Source organism: Amblyomma maculatum, chromosome 10 (genome assembly GCF_055883805.1).
Source record: "Amblyomma maculatum isolate TAMU_Amacu chromosome 10, ASM5588380v1, whole genome shotgun sequence".
Taxonomy (NCBI): Eukaryota; Metazoa; Arthropoda; class Arachnida; order Ixodida; family Ixodidae; genus Amblyomma; species Amblyomma maculatum.
Genome location: NC_139353.1, coordinates 170,006,273 through 170,025,341, shown reverse-complemented (window position 1 = coordinate 170,025,341; position 19,069 = coordinate 170,006,273). Strand labels below are relative to the sequence as shown.

At 43.9% G+C, this 19,069-nt stretch overlaps 1 protein-coding gene across 1 annotated transcript in view; it reads right to left on the bottom strand.

Annotated features, from left to right (window-relative positions):
- The window catches only part of LOC146177909 (solute carrier family 22 member 6-like), a 54,723-nt gene extending 37,701 nt beyond the window's left edge, over window positions 1-17,022 (bottom strand). Inside the window, exon 1 of the mRNA XM_084581658.1 lies at window positions 16,078-17,022. Within this exon, the coding sequence (XP_084437784.1) occupies window positions 16,078-17,022 (945 nt within the window). The remainder of the gene's footprint in view (window positions 1-16,077) is intronic.
- Between the last annotated feature and the right edge of the window lie 2,047 nt (window positions 17,023-19,069).

The window sequence follows — 19,069 nt, the reverse complement described above, 5'->3', positions numbered from 1 at the left end:
ACTCGCTTCTATATAAGGCGATAGATATATCCTTCAAAACAGATTTCAACAAAGCAGACTCGGTTCTGTATAAGGCGATAGATAGATACTACAAAACAGATTTCAACAAAGCACGCTCGCTTCTGTATAAGGCGATAGATCCTACAAAACAGATTTCAACAAAGCAGACTCGCTTCTATATAAGGCGATGCAGAGATCCTACAAAACAGATTTCAACAAACCAGACTCGGTTCTGTATAAGGCGGTAGATAGATCCTACAAAACAGATTTCAACAAAGCAGACTCGCTTCTGTATAAGCCGATAGATAGATCCTACAAAACAGATTTCAACAAAGCAGACTCGATTCTGTATAAGGCGATATATAGATCCTTCAAAACCGATTTCAACAAAGCAGACTCACTTCTGTATAAGGCGATAGATAGATCATACAAAACAGATTTCAACAAAACAGACTCGCTTCTGTATAAGGCGTTAGATAGATCCTACAAAACACATTTCAACAAAGCAGACTCGCCTGTGTATAAGGGGATAGATACTGCAAAACAGATTTCAATAAAGCAGACTCGCTTCTATATAAGGCGATAGATAGATCCTACAAAACAGATTTCAACAAAGCAGACTCGGTTCTGTATAAGGCGATAGATAGATCCTACAAAACAGATTTCAACAAAGCAGACTCGCTTCTGTATAAGGCGATAGATCCTACAAAACAGATTTCAACAAAGTAGACTCGCTTCTGTATAAGACGATAGATCCTACAAAACAGGTTTCAACAAAGCGGACTCGCTTCTGTATAAGGCGATAGATCCTAATAAACAGATTTCAACAAAGCAGACTCGTCTGTGTATAAGGCGATAGATACTACAAAACAGATTTCAATAAAGCAGACTCGCTTCTATATAAGGCGATAGATAGATCCTACAAAACAGATTTCAACAAAGCAGACTCGGTTCTGTATAAGGCGATAGATAGATCCTACAAAACAGATTGCAACAAAGCAGACTGCCTTCTGTATAAGGCGATAGATCCTACAAAATAGATTGCAACAAAGCGGACTCGCTTCTGTATAAGGCGATAGATCCTACAAAACAGATTTCAACAAAGCAGACTCGGTTCTGTATAAGGCGATAGATAGATCCTACAAAACAGATTTCAACAAAGTAGACTCGCTTCTGTATAAGGCGATAGATCCTGCAAAACAGATTTCAACAAAGCAGAATCGCTTCTGTATAAGGCGATAGATCCTACAAAATAGATTTAAACAAAGCAGACTCGCTTCTGTATAAGGCGATAGATCCTACAAAACAGATTTCAACAAAGCAGTCTCGCTTCTGTATAAAGCGATAGATCCTACAAAACAGATTTCAACAAAGCAGACTCGCTTCTGTATAAGGCGATAGATCCTACAAAACAGATTTCAACAAAGCGGACTCGCTTCTCTATAAGGCGATAGATCCTACAAAACAGATTTCAACAAAGCAGACTCGTCTGTGTATAACGCGATAGATACTACAAAACAGATTTCAATAAAGCAGACTCGCTTCTATATAAGGCGATAGATAGATCCTACAAAACAGATTTCAACAAAGCGGACTCGGTTCTGTATAAGGCGATAGATAGATCTTACAAAACAGATTGCAACAAAGCAGACTCGCTTCTGTATAAGGCAATAGATCCTACGAAATAGATTTCAACAAAGCAGACTCGCCTGTGTATAAGGCGATAGATACTACAAAACAGATTTCAACAAAGCAGACTCGCTTCTGTATAAGGCGATAGATCCTACAAAACAGATTTCAACAAAGCAGACTCGCTTCTGTATAAGGCGTTAGATCCCACAAAATAGATTTCAACAAAGCGGACTCGCTTCTGTATAAGGCGATAGATCCTACAAAACAGATTTCAACAAAGCAGACTCGGTTCTGTATAAGGCGATAGATCCTACAAAACAGATTTCAACAAAGCAGACTCGCTTCTGTATAAGGCGATAGATCCTACAAAACAGATTTCAACAAAGCAGACTCGCTTCTGTATAAGGCGTTAGATCCCACAAAATAGATTTCAACAAAGCGGACTCGGTTCTGTATAAGGCGATAGATCCTACAAAACAGATTTCAACAAAGCAGACTCGGTTCTGTATAAGGCGATAGATCCTACAAAACACATTTCAACAAAGCAGACTCGCTTCTGTATAAGGCGATAGATCCTACAAAACAGATTTCAACAAAGCGGACTCGCTTCTGTATAAGGCGATAGATCCTACAAAACAGATTTCAACAAAGCAGACTCATACTTAACCAGCCAAAAGACGAGACACAGCAAAGAGGAGGACAGCCTTGTCCTGTCCTCCTCTTTGCTGTGTCTCGTCTTTTGGCTGGTTAAGTATGAACCTATACCAACTTGCCCAGTCGTCAACCTTGTTGAAAGCAGACTCGCCTGTGTATAAGGCGATAGATACTACAAAACAGATTTCAATAAAGCAGACTCGCTTCTATATAAGGCGATAGATAGATCCTACAAAACAGATTTCAACAAAGCAGACTCGGTTCTGTATAAGGCGATAGATCCTACAAAACAGATTTCAACAAAGCAGACTCGCCTGTGTATAAGGCGATAGATACTACAAAACAGATTTCACAAAGCTGACTCGCCTGTGTATAAGGCGATAGATACTACAAAACAGATTTCAACAAAGCAGACTCGCTTCTGTATAAGGCGATAGATCCTACAAAACAGATTTCAACAAAGCAGACTCGCTTCTGTATAAGGCATTAGATCCCACAAAATAGATTTCAACAAAGCGGACTCGCTTCTGTATAAGGCGATAGATCCTACAAAACAGATTTCAACAAAGCAGACTCGGTTCTGTATAAGGCGATAGATAGATCCTACAAAACAGATTTCAACAAAGCAGACTCGCTTCTGTATAAGGCGATAGATCCTACAAAACAGATTTCAACAAAGTAGACTCGCTTCTGTATAAGACGATAGATCCTACAAAACAGGTTTCAACAAAGCGGACTCGCTTCTGTATAAGGCGATAGATCCTAATAAACAGATTTCAACAAAGCAGACTCGTCTGTGTATAAGGCGATAGATACTACAAAACAGATTTCAATAAAGCAGACTCGCTTCTATATAAGGCGATAGATAGATCCTACAAAACAGATTTCAACAAAGCAGACTCGGTTCTGTATAAGGCGATAGATAGATCCTACAAAACAGATTGCAACAAAGCAGACTGCCTTCTGTATAAGGCGATAGATCCTACAAAATAGATTGCAACAAAGCGGACTCGCTTCTGTATAAGGCGATAGATCCTACAAAACAGATTTCAACAAAGCAGACTCGGTTCTGTATAAGGCGATAGATAGATCCTACAAAACAGATTTCAACAAAGTAGACTCGCTTCTGTATAAGGCGATAGATCCTGCAAAACAGATTTCAACAAAGCAGAATCGCTTCTGTATAAGGCGATAGATCCTACAAAATAGATTTAAACAAAGCAGACTCGCTTCTGTATAAGGCGATAGATCCTACAAAACAGATTTCAACAAAGCAGTCTCGCTTCTGTATAAAGCGATAGATCCTACAAAACAGATTTCAACAAAGCAGACTCGCTTCTGTATAAGGCGATAGATCCTACAAAACAGATTTCAACAAAGCGGACTCGCTTCTCTATAAGGCGATAGATCCTACAAAACAGATTTCAACAAAGCAGACTCGTCTGTGTATAACGCGATAGATACTACAAAACAGATTTCAATAAAGCAGACTCGCTTCTATATAAGGCGATAGATAGATCCTACAAAACAGATTTCAACAAAGCGGACTCGGTTCTGTATAAGGCGATAGATAGATCTTACAAAACAGATTGCAACAAAGCAGACTCGCTTCTGTATAAGGCAATAGATCCTACGAAATAGATTTCAACAAAGCAGACTCGCCTGTGTATAAGGCGATAGATACTACAAAACAGATTTCAACAAAGCAGACTCGCTTCTGTATAAGGCGATAGATCCTACAAAACAGATTTCAACAAAGCAGACTCGCTTCTGTATAAGGCGTTAGATCCCACAAAATAGATTTCAACAAAGCGGACTCGCTTCTGTATAAGGCGATAGATCCTACAAAACAGATTTCAACAAAGCAGACTCGGTTCTGTATAAGGCGATAGATCCTACAAAACAGATTTCAACAAAGCAGACTCGCTTCTGTATAAGGCGATAGATCCTACAAAACAGATTTCAACAAAGCAGACTCGCTTCTGTATAAGGCGTTAGATCCCACAAAATAGATTTCAACAAAGCGGACTCGGTTCTGTATAAGGCGATAGATCCTACAAAACAGATTTCAACAAAGCAGACTCGGTTCTGTATAAGGCGATAGATCCTACAAAACACATTTCAACAAAGCAGACTCGCTTCTGTATAAGGCGATAGATCCTACAAAACAGATTTCAACAAAGCGGACTCGCTTCTGTATAAGGCGATAGATCCTACAAAACAGATTTCAACAAAGCAGACTCGCCTGTGTATAAGGCGATAGATACTACAAAACAGATTTCAATAAAGCAGACTCGCTTCTATATAAGGCGATAGATAGATCCTACAAAACAGATTTCAACAAAGCAGACTCGGTTCTGTATAAGGCGATAGATCCTACAAAACAGATTTCAACAAAGCAGACTCGCCTGTGTATAAGGCGATAGATACTACAAAACAGATTTCACAAAGCTGACTCGCCTGTGTATAAGGCGATAGATACTACAAAACAGATTTCAACAAAGCAGACTCGCTTCTGTATAAGGCGATAGATCCTACAAAACAGATTTCAACAAAGCAGACTCGCTTCTGTATAAGGCATTAGATCCCACAAAATAGATTTCAACAAAGCGGACTCGCTTCTGTATAAGGCGATAGATCCTACAAAACAGATTTCAACAAAGCAGACTCGGTTCTGTATAAGGCGATAGATCCTACAAAATAGATTTCAACAAAGCAGACTCGCCTGTGTATAAGGCGATAGATACTACAAAACAGATTTCAATAAAGCAGACTCGCTTCTATATAAGGCGATAGATATATCCTTCAAAACAGATTTCAACAAAGCAGACTCGGTTCTGTATAAGGCGATAGATAGATACTACAAAACAGATTTCAACAAAGCACGCTCGCTTCTGTATAAGGCGATAGATCCTACAAAACAGATTTCAACAAAGCAGACTCGCTTCTATATAAGGCGATGCAGAGATCCTACAAAACAGATTTCAACAAACCAGACTCGGTTCTGTATAAGGCGGTAGATAGATCCTACAAAACAGATTTCAACAAAGCAGACTCGCTTCTGTATAAGCCGATAGATAGATCCTACAAAACAGATTTCAACAAAGCAGACTCGATTCTGTATAAGGCGATATATAGATCCTTCAAAACCGATTTCAACAAAGCAGACTCACTTCTGTATAAGGCGATAGATAGATCATACAAAACAGATTTCAACAAAACAGACTCGCTTCTGTATAAGGCGTTAGATAGATCCTACAAAACACATTTCAACAAAGCAGACTCGCCTGTGTATAAGGGGATAGATACTGCAAAACAGATTTCAATAAAGCAGACTCGCTTCTATATAAGGCGATAGATAGATCCTACAAAACAGATTTCAACAAAGCAGACTCGGTTCTGTATAAGGCGATAGATAGATCCTACAAAACAGATTTCAACAAAGCAGACTCGCTTCTGTATAAGGCGATAGATCCTACAAAACAGATTTCAACAAAGTAGACTCGCTTCTGTATAAGACGATAGATCCTACAAAACAGGTTTCAACAAAGCGGACTCGCTTCTGTATAAGGCGATAGATCCTAATAAACAGATTTCAACAAAGCAGACTCGTCTGTGTATAAGGCGATAGATACTACAAAACAGATTTCAATAAAGCAGACTCGCTTCTATATAAGGCGATAGATAGATCCTACAAAACAGATTTCAACAAAGCAGACTCGGTTCTGTATAAGGCGATAGATAGATCCTACAAAACAGATTGCAACAAAGCAGACTGCCTTCTGTATAAGGCGATAGATCCTACAAAATAGATTGCAACAAAGCGGACTCGCTTCTGTATAAGGCGATAGATCCTACAAAACAGATTTCAACAAAGCAGACTCGGTTCTGTATAAGGCGATAGATAGATCCTACAAAACAGATTTCAACAAAGTAGACTCGCTTCTGTATAAGGCGATAGATCCTGCAAAACAGATTTCAACAAAGCAGAATCGCTTCTGTATAAGGCGATAGATCCTACAAAATAGATTTAAACAAAGCAGACTCGCTTCTGTATAAGGCGATAGATCCTACAAAACAGATTTCAACAAAGCAGTCTCGCTTCTGTATAAAGCGATAGATCCTACAAAACAGATTTCAACAAAGCAGACTCGCTTCTGTATAAGGCGATAGATCCTACAAAACAGATTTCAACAAAGCGGACTCGCTTCTCTATAAGGCGATAGATCCTACAAAACAGATTTCAACAAAGCAGACTCGTCTGTGTATAACGCGATAGATACTACAAAACAGATTTCAATAAAGCAGACTCGCTTCTATATAAGGCGATAGATAGATCCTACAAAACAGATTTCAACAAAGCGGACTCGGTTCTGTATAAGGCGATAGATAGATCTTACAAAACAGATTGCAACAAAGCAGACTCGCTTCTGTATAAGGCAATAGATCCTACGAAATAGATTTCAACAAAGCAGACTCGCCTGTGTATAAGGCGATAGATACTACAAAACAGATTTCAACAAAGCAGACTCGCTTCTGTATAAGGCGATAGATCCTACAAAACAGATTTCAACAAAGCAGACTCGCTTCTGTATAAGGCGTTAGATCCCACAAAATAGATTTCAACAAAGCGGACTCGCTTCTGTATAAGGCGATAGATCCTACAAAACAGATTTCAACAAAGCAGACTCGGTTCTGTATAAGGCGATAGATCCTACAAAACAGATTTCAACAAAGCAGACTCGCTTCTGTATAAGGCGATAGATCCTACAAAACAGATTTCAACAAAGCAGACTCGCTTCTGTATAAGGCGTTAGATCCCACAAAATAGATTTCAACAAAGCGGACTCGGTTCTGTATAAGGCGATAGATCCTACAAAACAGATTTCAACAAAGCAGACTCGGTTCTGTATAAGGCGATAGATCCTACAAAACACATTTCAACAAAGCAGACTCGCTTCTGTATAAGGCGATAGATCCTACAAAACAGATTTCAACAAAGCGGACTCGCTTCTGTATAAGGCGATAGATCCTACAAAACAGATTTCAACAAAGCAGACTCATACTTAACCAGCCAAAAGACGAGACACAGCAAAGAGGAGGACAGCCTTGTCCTGTCCTCCTCTTTGCTGTGTCTCGTCTTTTGGCTGGTTAAGTATGAACCTATACCAACTTGCCCAGTCGTCAACCTTGTTGAAAGCAGACTCGCCTGTGTATAAGGCGATAGATACTACAAAACAGATTTCAATAAAGCAGACTCGCTTCTATATAAGGCGATAGATAGATCCTACAAAACAGATTTCAACAAAGCAGACTCGGTTCTGTATAAGGCGATAGATCCTACAAAACAGATTTCAACAAAGCAGACTCGCCTGTGTATAAGGCGATAGATACTACAAAACAGATTTCACAAAGCTGACTCGCCTGTGTATAAGGCGATAGATACTACAAAACAGATTTCAACAAAGCAGACTCGCTTCTGTATAAGGCGATAGATCCTACAAAACAGATTTCAACAAAGCAGACTCGCTTCTGTATAAGGCATTAGATCCCACAAAATAGATTTCAACAAAGCGGACTCGCTTCTGTATAAGGCGATAGATCCTACAAAACAGATTTCAACAAAGCAGACTCGGTTCTGTATAAGGCGATAGATCCTACAAAATAGATTTCAACAAAGCAGACTCGCCTGTGTATAAGGCGATAGATACTACAAAACAGATTTGAATAAAGCAGACTCGCTTCTATATAAGGCGATAGATATATCCTTCAAAACAGATTTCAACAAAGCAGACTCGGTTCTGTATAAGGCGATAGATAGATACTACAAAACAGATTTCAACAAAGCAGACTCGCTTCTGTATAAGGCGATAGATCCTACAAAACAGATTTCAACAAAGCAGACTCGCCTGTGTATAAGGCGATAGATACTACAAAACAGATTTCAACAAAGCAGACTCGCTTCTGTATAAGGCGATAGATCCTACAAAACAGATTTCAACAAAGCAGACTCGCTTCTGTATAAGGCGTTAGATCCCACAAAATAGATTTCAACAAAGCGGACTCGCTTCTGTATAAGGCGATAGATCCTACAAAACAGATTTCAACAAAGCAGACTCGGTTCTGTATAAGGCGATAGATCCTACAAAACAGATTTCAACAAAGCAGACTCGCTTCTGTATAAGGCGATAGATCCTACAAAATAGATTTCAACAAAGCAGACTCGCTTCTGTATAAGGCGATAGATCCTACAAAACAGATTTCAACAAAGCAGACTCGCTTCTGTATAAGGCGATAGATCCTACAAAACAGATTTCAACAAAACAGACTCGCTTCTGTATAAGGCGATAGATCCTACAAAACAGATTTCAACAAAGCGGACTCGCTTCTGTATAAGGCGATAGATCCTACAAAACAGATTTCAACAAAGCAGACTCGCTTCTGTATAAGGCGATAGATCCTACAAAACAGATTTCAACAAAGCAGACTCGCCTGTGTATAAGGCGATAGATACTACAAAACAGATTTCAATAAAGCAGACTCGCTTCTATATAAGGCGATAGATAGATCCTACAAAACAGATTTCAACAAAGCGGACTCGGTTCTGTATAAGGCGATAGATAGATCTTACAAAACAGATTGCAACAAAGCAGACTCGCTTCTGTATAAGGCAATAGATCCTACGAAATAGATTTCAACAAAGCGGACTCGCTTCTGTATAAGGCGATAGATCCTACAAAACAGATTTCAACAAAGCAGACTCGGTTGTGTATAAGGCGATAGATAGATCCTACAAAACAGATTTCAACAAAGCAGACTCGCTTCTGTATAAGGCGTTAGATCCTACAAAATAGATTTCAACAAAGCGGACTCGCTTCTGTATAAGGCGATAGATCCTACAAAACAGATTTCAACAAAGCAGACTCGGTTCTGTATAAGGTGATAGATCCTACAAAACAGATTTCAACAAAGCCGACTCGCCTGTGTATAAGGCGATAGATACTACAAAATATATTTCAATAAAGCAGACTCGCTTCTATATAAGGCGATAGATATCTCCTACAAAACAGATTTCAACAAAGCAGACTCGCTTCTGTATAAGGCGATAGATCCTGCAAAACAGATTTCAACAAAGCGGACTCGCTGTTGTATAAGGCGATAGATGTATCGCTGACACAATTGTGTGCTTTGGTTATCAAAAAAGACTCAAATGTTTCGCGCGCCACTGCGTTGCCGCCCCGGCCAGTCGCCGCCGTAACTTGCAATCTCGGCAATGTTCGGCCAAATTTGTACTACATTCCTTATCCCCTAACGTTGGTCAAACAGGAAGATGCCAAATTGCCAAAGATGTCAAACTGCCAAAAAGGAAGTTGCGTTAATGATCGTGCAGAAGAGTGTGAGCGCACATTAAAACATCCTTGAGTAGTAAGTTCCATTCACAGATTGTTTTTGGAAAACAAGCGAACTGTTGGGAATTCGTTTTTGTGAAGTGAGGAGTCAAGCTATAGTTGTGTGTGTGTCGCGTTTTTTGAGTTGACGACGGTGTAACATAAGGTTTTGCCGAGTGCCGAATTTTCCCTGAATCAAGCATTGCTATCTTTCTGCTTATACAGAAAGTTTCTTGGTTTGCTTTCATAAGCAGAGATAGAAACTTGTAATTTCTATATTTATTGAAGATGAAGCGCACAGCATGCCTTTGAACTTTTTTTTCTTTCTTCGTGTGAGGGTCCCACAACACGGCAGCGTACTCTAGTTTCGGCCTAACCATAGATTCATCAGGTAATTTTATTCACATATCTTGGCGCTTCCCTTAATTTGTGTCTTTAAAAACCCAGCATTTTCATTGCAGATGAAGTTATATGGGAAATGTGATCGCTCCAGGTAAGCTGGATGTGGGATTAGGGCTTGCTGCGGCTGCCCTTTGCGCGGCCGCCGCCCGCTTTCCTGTTATTCTCCTCTTTCCCTTCCTCCCTCCTGAGGCGGCGGAGAGATGTCCGCACGACTTGTCACTGTCGCTCGGCCACAGCTCCGCCCTGGCGTCCCTGTGGCTTTCTCATCGGCACCTTTTGGCGGGAACACGGCACCGCTTCGACGGCCGCGCTCGTGCGACCCTCCGAGCGGGGCCCAGGGAGAGACCCCTCCGAGACATCGCAAGGTGCGTACGCTACTGTTCTTGTCTACCGGCCTTTGTTCGCGCAGACCAGTGTGTACTCGAGTTCGTCCACTCCGGGTCGTACCTGAGAGCGCAGCTCGAGCCTGTCCATAGTGATCCAACGATCCGCTACAGGCGTACCTTGCGGTGGTTGCCCACTTTCTCTCAAAGGAACCCTTTGGTCACCGAGAGAGAGAGATCACAGCCCGCCCTTGCGTGCTTGCGGCACGCACTCCGTGTCACTTCGTGCACGCAGGGGAGCCTTGCTCCTCGCGTGCTCCCGGGACACGGTGACTGAGTACGTGTGTGTATGTGCGTTTGTATATATGTGTATGTGTGTGTGTGTGTGTGTGTGTGTGTGTGTGTGTGTGTGTGTGTGTGTGTGTGTGTGTGTGTGTGTGTGTGTGTGTGTGTGTGTGTGTGTGTGTGTGTGTGTGTGTGTGTGTGTGTGTGTGTGTGTGTGTGTGTGTGTGTGTGTGTGTGTGTACCGCTGGAGGATGGCGTTTCAATAAACGTCTCCTTTGTGAACTTGGAGGCTTGTGTCCTTGCAGCCAAGTGCTCTCCTCCCTGTGGAGTGTTTCAGTGTGCGCGTGGTGACGGCTAATCGGGGCTTCCGCTCGCGGTAGTTGATGGCCTATGCCCACGTATAAAACCACAAGGATTGCGCCTAAATATTTGTATTTGGTGACCAGACGTACAGATATAGAGTTCAGAGTGTATCAGCAATCCATTTTATGAGTGGTAAAGGTACTCCAATTATTTAAAGTCTCAGTAGCAGTTTATTGCAGAGTGTTTTGGGCGCCCGTCTCGGCTGCGGGAGGTGGTCAGTTCGAAACCCGCCGCCGGACACCGACAGATAAAATTGGATACAAGCGTCCCCCGGTCCGGCGCCCGGCTCTTTCAGGGATGTGCGTTTGGAAGAGGCTCTGCTAACCCTGCTGTGCTTCCTCGAGGGATTAAAGTTTCGAACAACTAATCGCCTGCAACCGAAGCGTGGCCTTGTGGTACAAATACATTAGTAAAAGATCGTGGTTGCCATGCCCCTTGGCTGACAACCGTGTCTAATGGACTTTCATTACTACAAGTTCGCCCATCAGACTCAAGACCTCCTCCGTAGCGTCTTGCTGCTTCAAAATTTATTTTAGTTTATACACTTGTTCAACAAAATAATTACATATAGATCATGTCTCGACATCGCAGTGTCTATAAGCCATCCTACTTCTCCAAATACTGTGAAGGCCGAATAGCATGATGAGGTCATACTGAAAATCATCATTAACAGTTGTAAGTACCGAATTCCACGTGGCGTCAATGGCAGGTCTTTTTTAAGTGTCCTTTGTAACACATCCCAGTAAAACACCGCATCCCAACAATCCAGGAACACGTGCTCAACTGTTTCAGGTTTCCTACGTAGAAGACAGTTTGAGCCCCAAGGTACCAAAAGGCCCTTTTCTTCCATCCATGTTTTGACTGGGAGGGTTCCTGTATGCAATTTAAAAAAGAATGTTTTTACGCCCGGTGCAACAGTCATGTTTTTAACACGTTTGAGCACATCTTTCCCTGGGCCTTCACAGTATAAAGTTCTGTAAAATGGAGCTGGGAAGAATTGTGAAATAAGATCCTTGTACAGTCGCTTAGGTGGTACCGTCGCTAAATACTCTACAGAGTATCTCACGCGCAAAAACTTGAACGATCACACCACTTCTCGCAGGAAGCGTGACACAGTGCATCCCCGACCAGAGCATGAAGAGACTATAAACTCTGGAATTGCACTGGATAGCATGATTTGCATAAAGGTTCTCAGGAATGCATCTTTTTGGTCACGTAGGAAACAAAACCTTAAAACCATCTGCCGCACATATAGATGCATTAGAGACAACCCTCCGTCTTTAACTCGCCGAAAGAGATTATCTCTGCTAATTCGTTCCCAGTTGGACTACCAAATGAAGACCGCAAATGCACGATGGAACCTTTGTATATTGCTTCGAGCACAATACAATACTTGAAGTAAATACATTATTCTTGCCACCAAAAAGGTATTGCATACAGTCGCACGGGCGAAAATAGAGAGGTTACGTCCCATCCCTCCTTTCGTCCTTTCCCGTATTTCTTCCGCTTCTTCATTCCAGTAATTCGTATTTTCCCCGTATTTGTCCAATGGGACTCCCAAATAAACTCCGGGCTTTGTAGCCCATCTTACTCCACAGAAAATTTCCGGTTCCTCTTCCCATTCCCCGTGCCAGACTCCGAGACTTTTCTTTAAATTAACAGCACTACCAGTAAGCCTGCAATACCTTTGTGTTACTTTCAAAGCTTCCAAAACGCTTTCGCGATCTTCACAAAAAAGCGCCACATCATCAGCGTATGCCAATATTTTCACTTCACATACTCCCAGCTTAAAACCACGGATGTATTCGTTAGCAATTACTATTCTACACAATGGTTCCGAATATATAGCACAGAGGAGAGGAGACAGTGGACATCCCTGCCGCACAGATGCTCTTACATCAATTCTTTCAGATAACGCTTTGTTAACCATAAGGCGTGTAGAACAACATGCATAAGCCATTTTAACGCCTTTCAATACAACGGCACCAACACCAATATGTTCCAACAGTACAATATTTAATGAGACACACGATCAACTTGAACCATGGCCACTCTCCTGTTTAGAGCATCGCAGCACTCGAACACACTGCGCGCTACATGAATATTATTAAATATGCTTCTGGTCTTTATTCCACATGTTTGATGAGGTCCAACAATATCTTTTATAGTGTATTGCAATCTCTTAGCTAACACCTTCATCAGAATTTTATAATCAACATTTGTTAACGTGATCGTCTATAGCTTGTAACTTTTAAAAGCATGGCTGGCTCATCAGTCTTGGGAACCAAGACCGTATGCGCGTTGCTAAACGACGGTGGCAGATAACCCACATCAAAGTTGGCCTCCTTCATGCCTGCCCGCTTGTTGTCAACGCGCCGTATGAGTGCAATCGTTGTATTGCGTTGGTGTTGGCTCCGTTCGCTTGAAAGTGGAGGCCAAGAATTCGGATGGTGTCGCCCGTAGGCACGGGAAGGCGGCTGAGTTCCCGCCCCACATTTATACGCGCGATGCTATCTCCTCGCACATGCGCAGTAGCGCTCGCCGATTCTGCTCCAGAAGTGGCGGTGCCAATGGAGTGACGTCACCCAACTCCTGGTGTCACCTGGCTCAGCTGCAGCGAGTGGCCATGGCGGCGCTGACGGTGAGACTCGCCAGCGGCGAGTAGTGATCTCACTCGCTCCTCGAGAATGTGCAGTACGGTCGAAGCCAGCGAGAGGGCTGCCATTGTAGCTCACGCTACAAAACTGGAGGACGGTGTCAAAATAGTCTGCAGTTCTGTCGTGACGTCCAATTGTTGTGTAGTTCTGCAGCACAATTGTATTTTGCAAGCACACAAACAACGGGTTCACTGACCGAAAACCGCGCAGAAATTCTGTTCGGGGGCCACAGAAAATATCCTGCAGCCTTTTTTACTAAAATTGATCGGTGGATTGATTCATTTATTTATTCCTTAATTCATTGGAGTCCTTTATTCAAAGAAGCTTGGTCTGAGGTGACGAAACAAAGGGCAGTTCACTTCTGCTTTTACGAGTGCTCCGAACCAAACTGAAGTGTAGGAGGGATTGGGCATTTTCTCATGGTTAATAACCGATCTAACAACTAGACGTGAAAACCTTGTCAAATAACCATAAAGAACGACTTCTCACAGTTGATGCGATCGGACCTATAATGTTCAGAACATGGCTCTTTTAGGAATACAGCTAAGCTTCTCAAAACGCAGGAATCGTTAACTTCGTTTCAAAGCATTCTACATATGTAAAAGCACCCAAAAATTTTCAAAAACCTTCAAACTTTCCCAAACTTTCCTTCATCACACTTAGACAGGAATGCATTCTCTTGGTTTATTTCCGGTTTCGTGCAATGTGGAGGATGTCTTGCACTGTGCTGCCCTGCGCTGTTTGGAGACTGATTCTTTTGTTTCTAAAGCCGACTAATTTTCGGTTAGAAAGCGGTATCAATATTATTCATGTGCAGCTGATATACAGCATTGCAAGTACCATTGCCTGACATTGCCTTGCTAAGCAACTCGGGGGATGAACTGCAAATAATGATCGATGACCTAGACAGGAAAAGTAGAAAGGTAGGCTTGAAAATCAATATGCAGAAGACTAAGGTAATGTTCAACAGCCTCGGAAAGGAACAGCAGTTTACATTAGGTAGCGAAATACTGGAAGTAGTAGGCGAATATGTCTACTTAGGACAGGTAGTAACCGCAGATCCGGACCACGAAAAGGAAATAACAAGAAGAATACGATTGGGATGGAGCGCATTTGGCAAGCACTCGCAGATTATGACTAGCAGCTTACCGGTATCGCTCAAGAGGAAAGTATACAACAGTTGCATCTTGCCTGTACTCACCTATGGGGCTGAAACGTGGATGCTAACCAAGAGAGTTCTACTTAAGTTGAGGACAACCCAGAGGGCTATGGAACGAAAAATGGTAGGGGTAACATTAAGAGATAGGAAGCGTGCAGAATGGGTGACAGAAATAACTCAAGTTACCGACATTCTAGTAGAAATTAAGAAGAAGAAATGGACATGGGCAGGACATGTAGTGCGAAGAGAGGATAACCGATGGTCGCTGAGGGTAACAAACTGGATTCCAAGGGAAGGAAAGCGTAGCAGGGGGCGGCAGAAAGTTAGGTGGGCGGATGAGATTAAGAAGTTCGCAGGGGTCAAGTGGATGCAGGTAGCACAGAACCGGGTTGAGTGGAGAAATATGGGAGAGGCCTTCGCCCTGCAGTGGGTATAATCAGGCTGATGATGATGATGATGATGATGAAGTACCAAAAATGCTGGACTCCAGATAATATTGTTACGCGGCAGGAGGCGTTTACGCCACGTAAAACACCGGTGCACTCACACCGAGCGAGATACAAGCACAGGGCGCTGAGTAGGATTCCGGCTCATCCGCACACATACTTCGTCTCCCTCATTTTCAATGACTCGACCCTAGCTGCTTAGCGAGTGTCAGGACAATGGACATTAGGCGCAACAAGTGGACAATATGGCACGGGTAGTACACTCGGGGAAGGCAGGCTCAATGTCGTGGCGCAGCACACGATGCGGGCCCCACATAGCGAGAAAGAAGGATTTCCGAGAGCCCATTACGGTGAGACGGCACCACAGCAACACAAAAGAGCCAGGTAAGGAAGAGCTGTCCAAGTGGCGGCTGTTCTTGCTGACAAACTAATTGGGAGGCTTGCAAGCGGGAATGGGCAACTTGGCGAGCATGGTCGGCACGGGCAATGACTTCACGGGTGTATTCAGAATGTAGGTGACCAGATATTCGAAACAATGTGTGAAGCGGAAATTGAGGCTCACGGCCGTACAAAAGGTACGCCGTAGAGTAGTCGGCAGTATCGTGATCACTTCCCATCACCGTCATTTATCCCCATGGTGCGATGAAGCTTGCCTTAGAAATTTCCCCAGCTGTAAACGTCTGTTCGGATATATGCGGCTCTTCAATAAGAGATCCGGCTAGATAGTTATATTAGATCAGGCAAATAGGTGCACTGCTGACGGCTTACCTGATACCACATGAAGACAGTGTAGAAGCGTAGCGTTCGCGAACGGAACAGGACGCACAGTGGACACTCGGGCCGCGCCATTGCGGCGCCTTTCTTCGGCGCTTCTTCCGCGTCAGCCGCGAGCTTCCGGACCAGCCGCTGGATATCTGCTTCGGGCAGGCCGTTGAAGCGAGCTGAGCACTCTACCGCTCGCTGGGCGTCTTCGAAGCGGCCCCTGCTGAGAAGCCAGCGAGCCGACTCCTGAACCAAACCCGAGCAGGCGAACACCATTGCCGCGTATAGGAGCATAAGTGCGTGCAATCCGCGCCAGCTGGGCAGCACAGGGGCGAGCCAGGCGGCGCACACGGCCCCCAGCGAGAATCCCACGGCGATGGCCATGCTGTCCACGTAGCGAAGAGCGGGCACCAGGGACTCGACGAGCAGCACGTCCAAGGAGGGCGCCGAGGCAGCGCCCAGGGATGTAACCAGGCGGGACAGGGCGTAGACGGTGGCGCTGGGAGCGGCCACGGCGCCTAGGCAGCCGATAGCGTGCACTCCGGCACCGCACAGCAGAGCGGTACGCCGGCCATCTCGGTCGGAGAGGCGACCGAAGGCGAGAGCGCCCAGACCCAAGCCGGCCATGGAGAGACATTGGCACAGCGGCGCTAGCCATCTGCGCTCACACACCAGCACGAACTCTTGGATGGCTGTGCGCCGACCATAGACAGCCGAGGACTCGAACTCAATCTCCTCGCAGACGTCCGAGCACGCATCGCTCCCGGTGCTATTGGAAGAGTTTCCGCAGTGGAACGACAACCCGCCGGGTAGGACGAAAGCGGAGCCTACGGTGTTGAATGCGAGGAAGAAGTTGCTGCACACAACCAGAAAGGCCAGAAGCCGCTGCGTGGGCGCCAGATCCCACTCGGGAACGACGCTCGTGGGGTTGTCGCGCGACGGTGCCGCCATTGCGTCTCATCACGGGTGAAAAGCAGGCGCTCTCCTCCGGAGCCGTTGCTTCGCCGACAGCGGTGTCTCCCATGCACTTTGTACGTGCTTCGGAACGACGCGCCTCGGAGGCATCGCGTAACAGCTTGCAATGTGCGATTGCACCGGCGTTCGTGAGTTTTTCTTTGTTCACCCGGGAGATTCCCTTTTCAGTCGGAAAAATGTCTTCTTCTCGCCCTTCTTCAGTCGCCAAGAGGGAGACGCCCAGCAACTCACGGCGTCAGAACAGGCAGGTCAGATGTGGGCCCAAAAGAGGCACTGAAAGCTTCTACTTGCACCAGTATACTTGACAGCGCCGGTTTTCGGTGTACGCGAGCGTAACAGCTTTTGAATTAGGATAATTTGTTCGAATGCGCTAACTCGCTACAGCAATTTCCTGCAACGGCCATGACCTTGATCACTCCACTTCCATCTTTGTTTCTGAACGCAGGTCTGTGTTTCCAAAGCAGGCCATGAAGTTATGAGCTGGAAAAGATGTATGAAAGACTTCATTCTGCAAACCAAAAATAAGCACCAAAATATTACATGGGCTACAGACGCCGATGAAATTGGTGCTCTGTTCCTGAAAACTTATTTCACTCTGATGCGTGCTTCCAATGAACTAGTCATTTATTATACGTTTAATGTATTTATTATAACAATTTGCACTCCAGGCATTCAACGTAGATCCTTCGGATGTCGAGCCAGCGCAACCGGAGACGTCAGCAAGAAGATTATTAGGTAAGGCAATAATAGACTCGGGTGTTGTAGCGAGACCGCCTTTTACCAGCCATTTGACCTTTTGTAACGCAAATGAAACAAACTTAATTGGACTGTAGTCCTAAAAAAATAAAATCGCCAATTTATTTTTAGGATTAAAGGTTCCTGATACTGTTCGGGCTCTTGCAGCATGGCAATAACAATGTAGCGAAAATATAAAGGAGCATTTTCCAAGTTAAACGGCATACAGGGTGGGAAGTAATGGAGATAAACAATCCGAGGATACTCAGAAACATATCTTGACATTACCACCTTCCTCGCAAAATAAATCGGTAGAAGCAGCGTATTGAAATATTTGTTGTTCTAATCTCTTATATTTTTCGGGAGGAAACAACGCGCTCTCGGTATGTACGTCACGAGTGGTTTATACTACGTGGCAGTCGTACAGATGGTGGCAGGTACAAGGCAAGATCCAGTTTAATGTATTAATATTATTGGCGATTTCCACGAATTATCGACGTACCGCAGTGTAACCAAGATGGCGGCCGTAAGAAGGACTCTGTGATCAGCCTAAGCAGAGCAGTGGAACATTCTTCAAATGCGCATTCGAGTGGCATTGTTTTATCGAAGGTGAGTAGCCGCCGCTAAACCGATGGAAAGGCCGTGCAAGCGAGCAAGATCGTCGCCCACCTTGAGGGCATCCTTGCGAAAATGTTTTGCAAAGTGTTGCAAAAAGCGGAATACTTCTATCAGACAGGCGCTAAATCAGAACTGTTTATTCAGAAGGAATGCGCGTACATAAATACACTTCTGTAATCGCTCATCACAGGCTTATATTAGTGCTTACGTGTCGCCAAGAAAAGTTCTTTTCCCTTCAGGCACACAGAAGTGTCGCTGATAGCAGCCTTTTTTCTGATGTAGAACGCTTCCAGCAGTTCGCGTGTCAGAGTGTCACGACTTCTTTCTAATATCTTTATTTTTGTCAGCTTAGGTTTGCAGTTACAATTTTTACAATGTTTTGGTACATATAGGCTGGCATCGTTCTGAACTTATAGCTCATGTTGCCGTGCCATCTCATTAACGCATATACTCGTTTGGCCTATATATATATATATATATATATATATATATATTGTAATAGGAGTCCTTGAACAGGGCGCTATGCCGTCAGCAGTGAATGGAATGTTCTGCGATCAGTCGTTGCATTTCTGTAAGTGCACGCACGAGCATCGGAGACAGAGCTTCGTCGTCGTTTTCTTTCCTGACCGTCACGCGCGTTGAACATGGTTGTCGTTCTCTTCAGAGCATC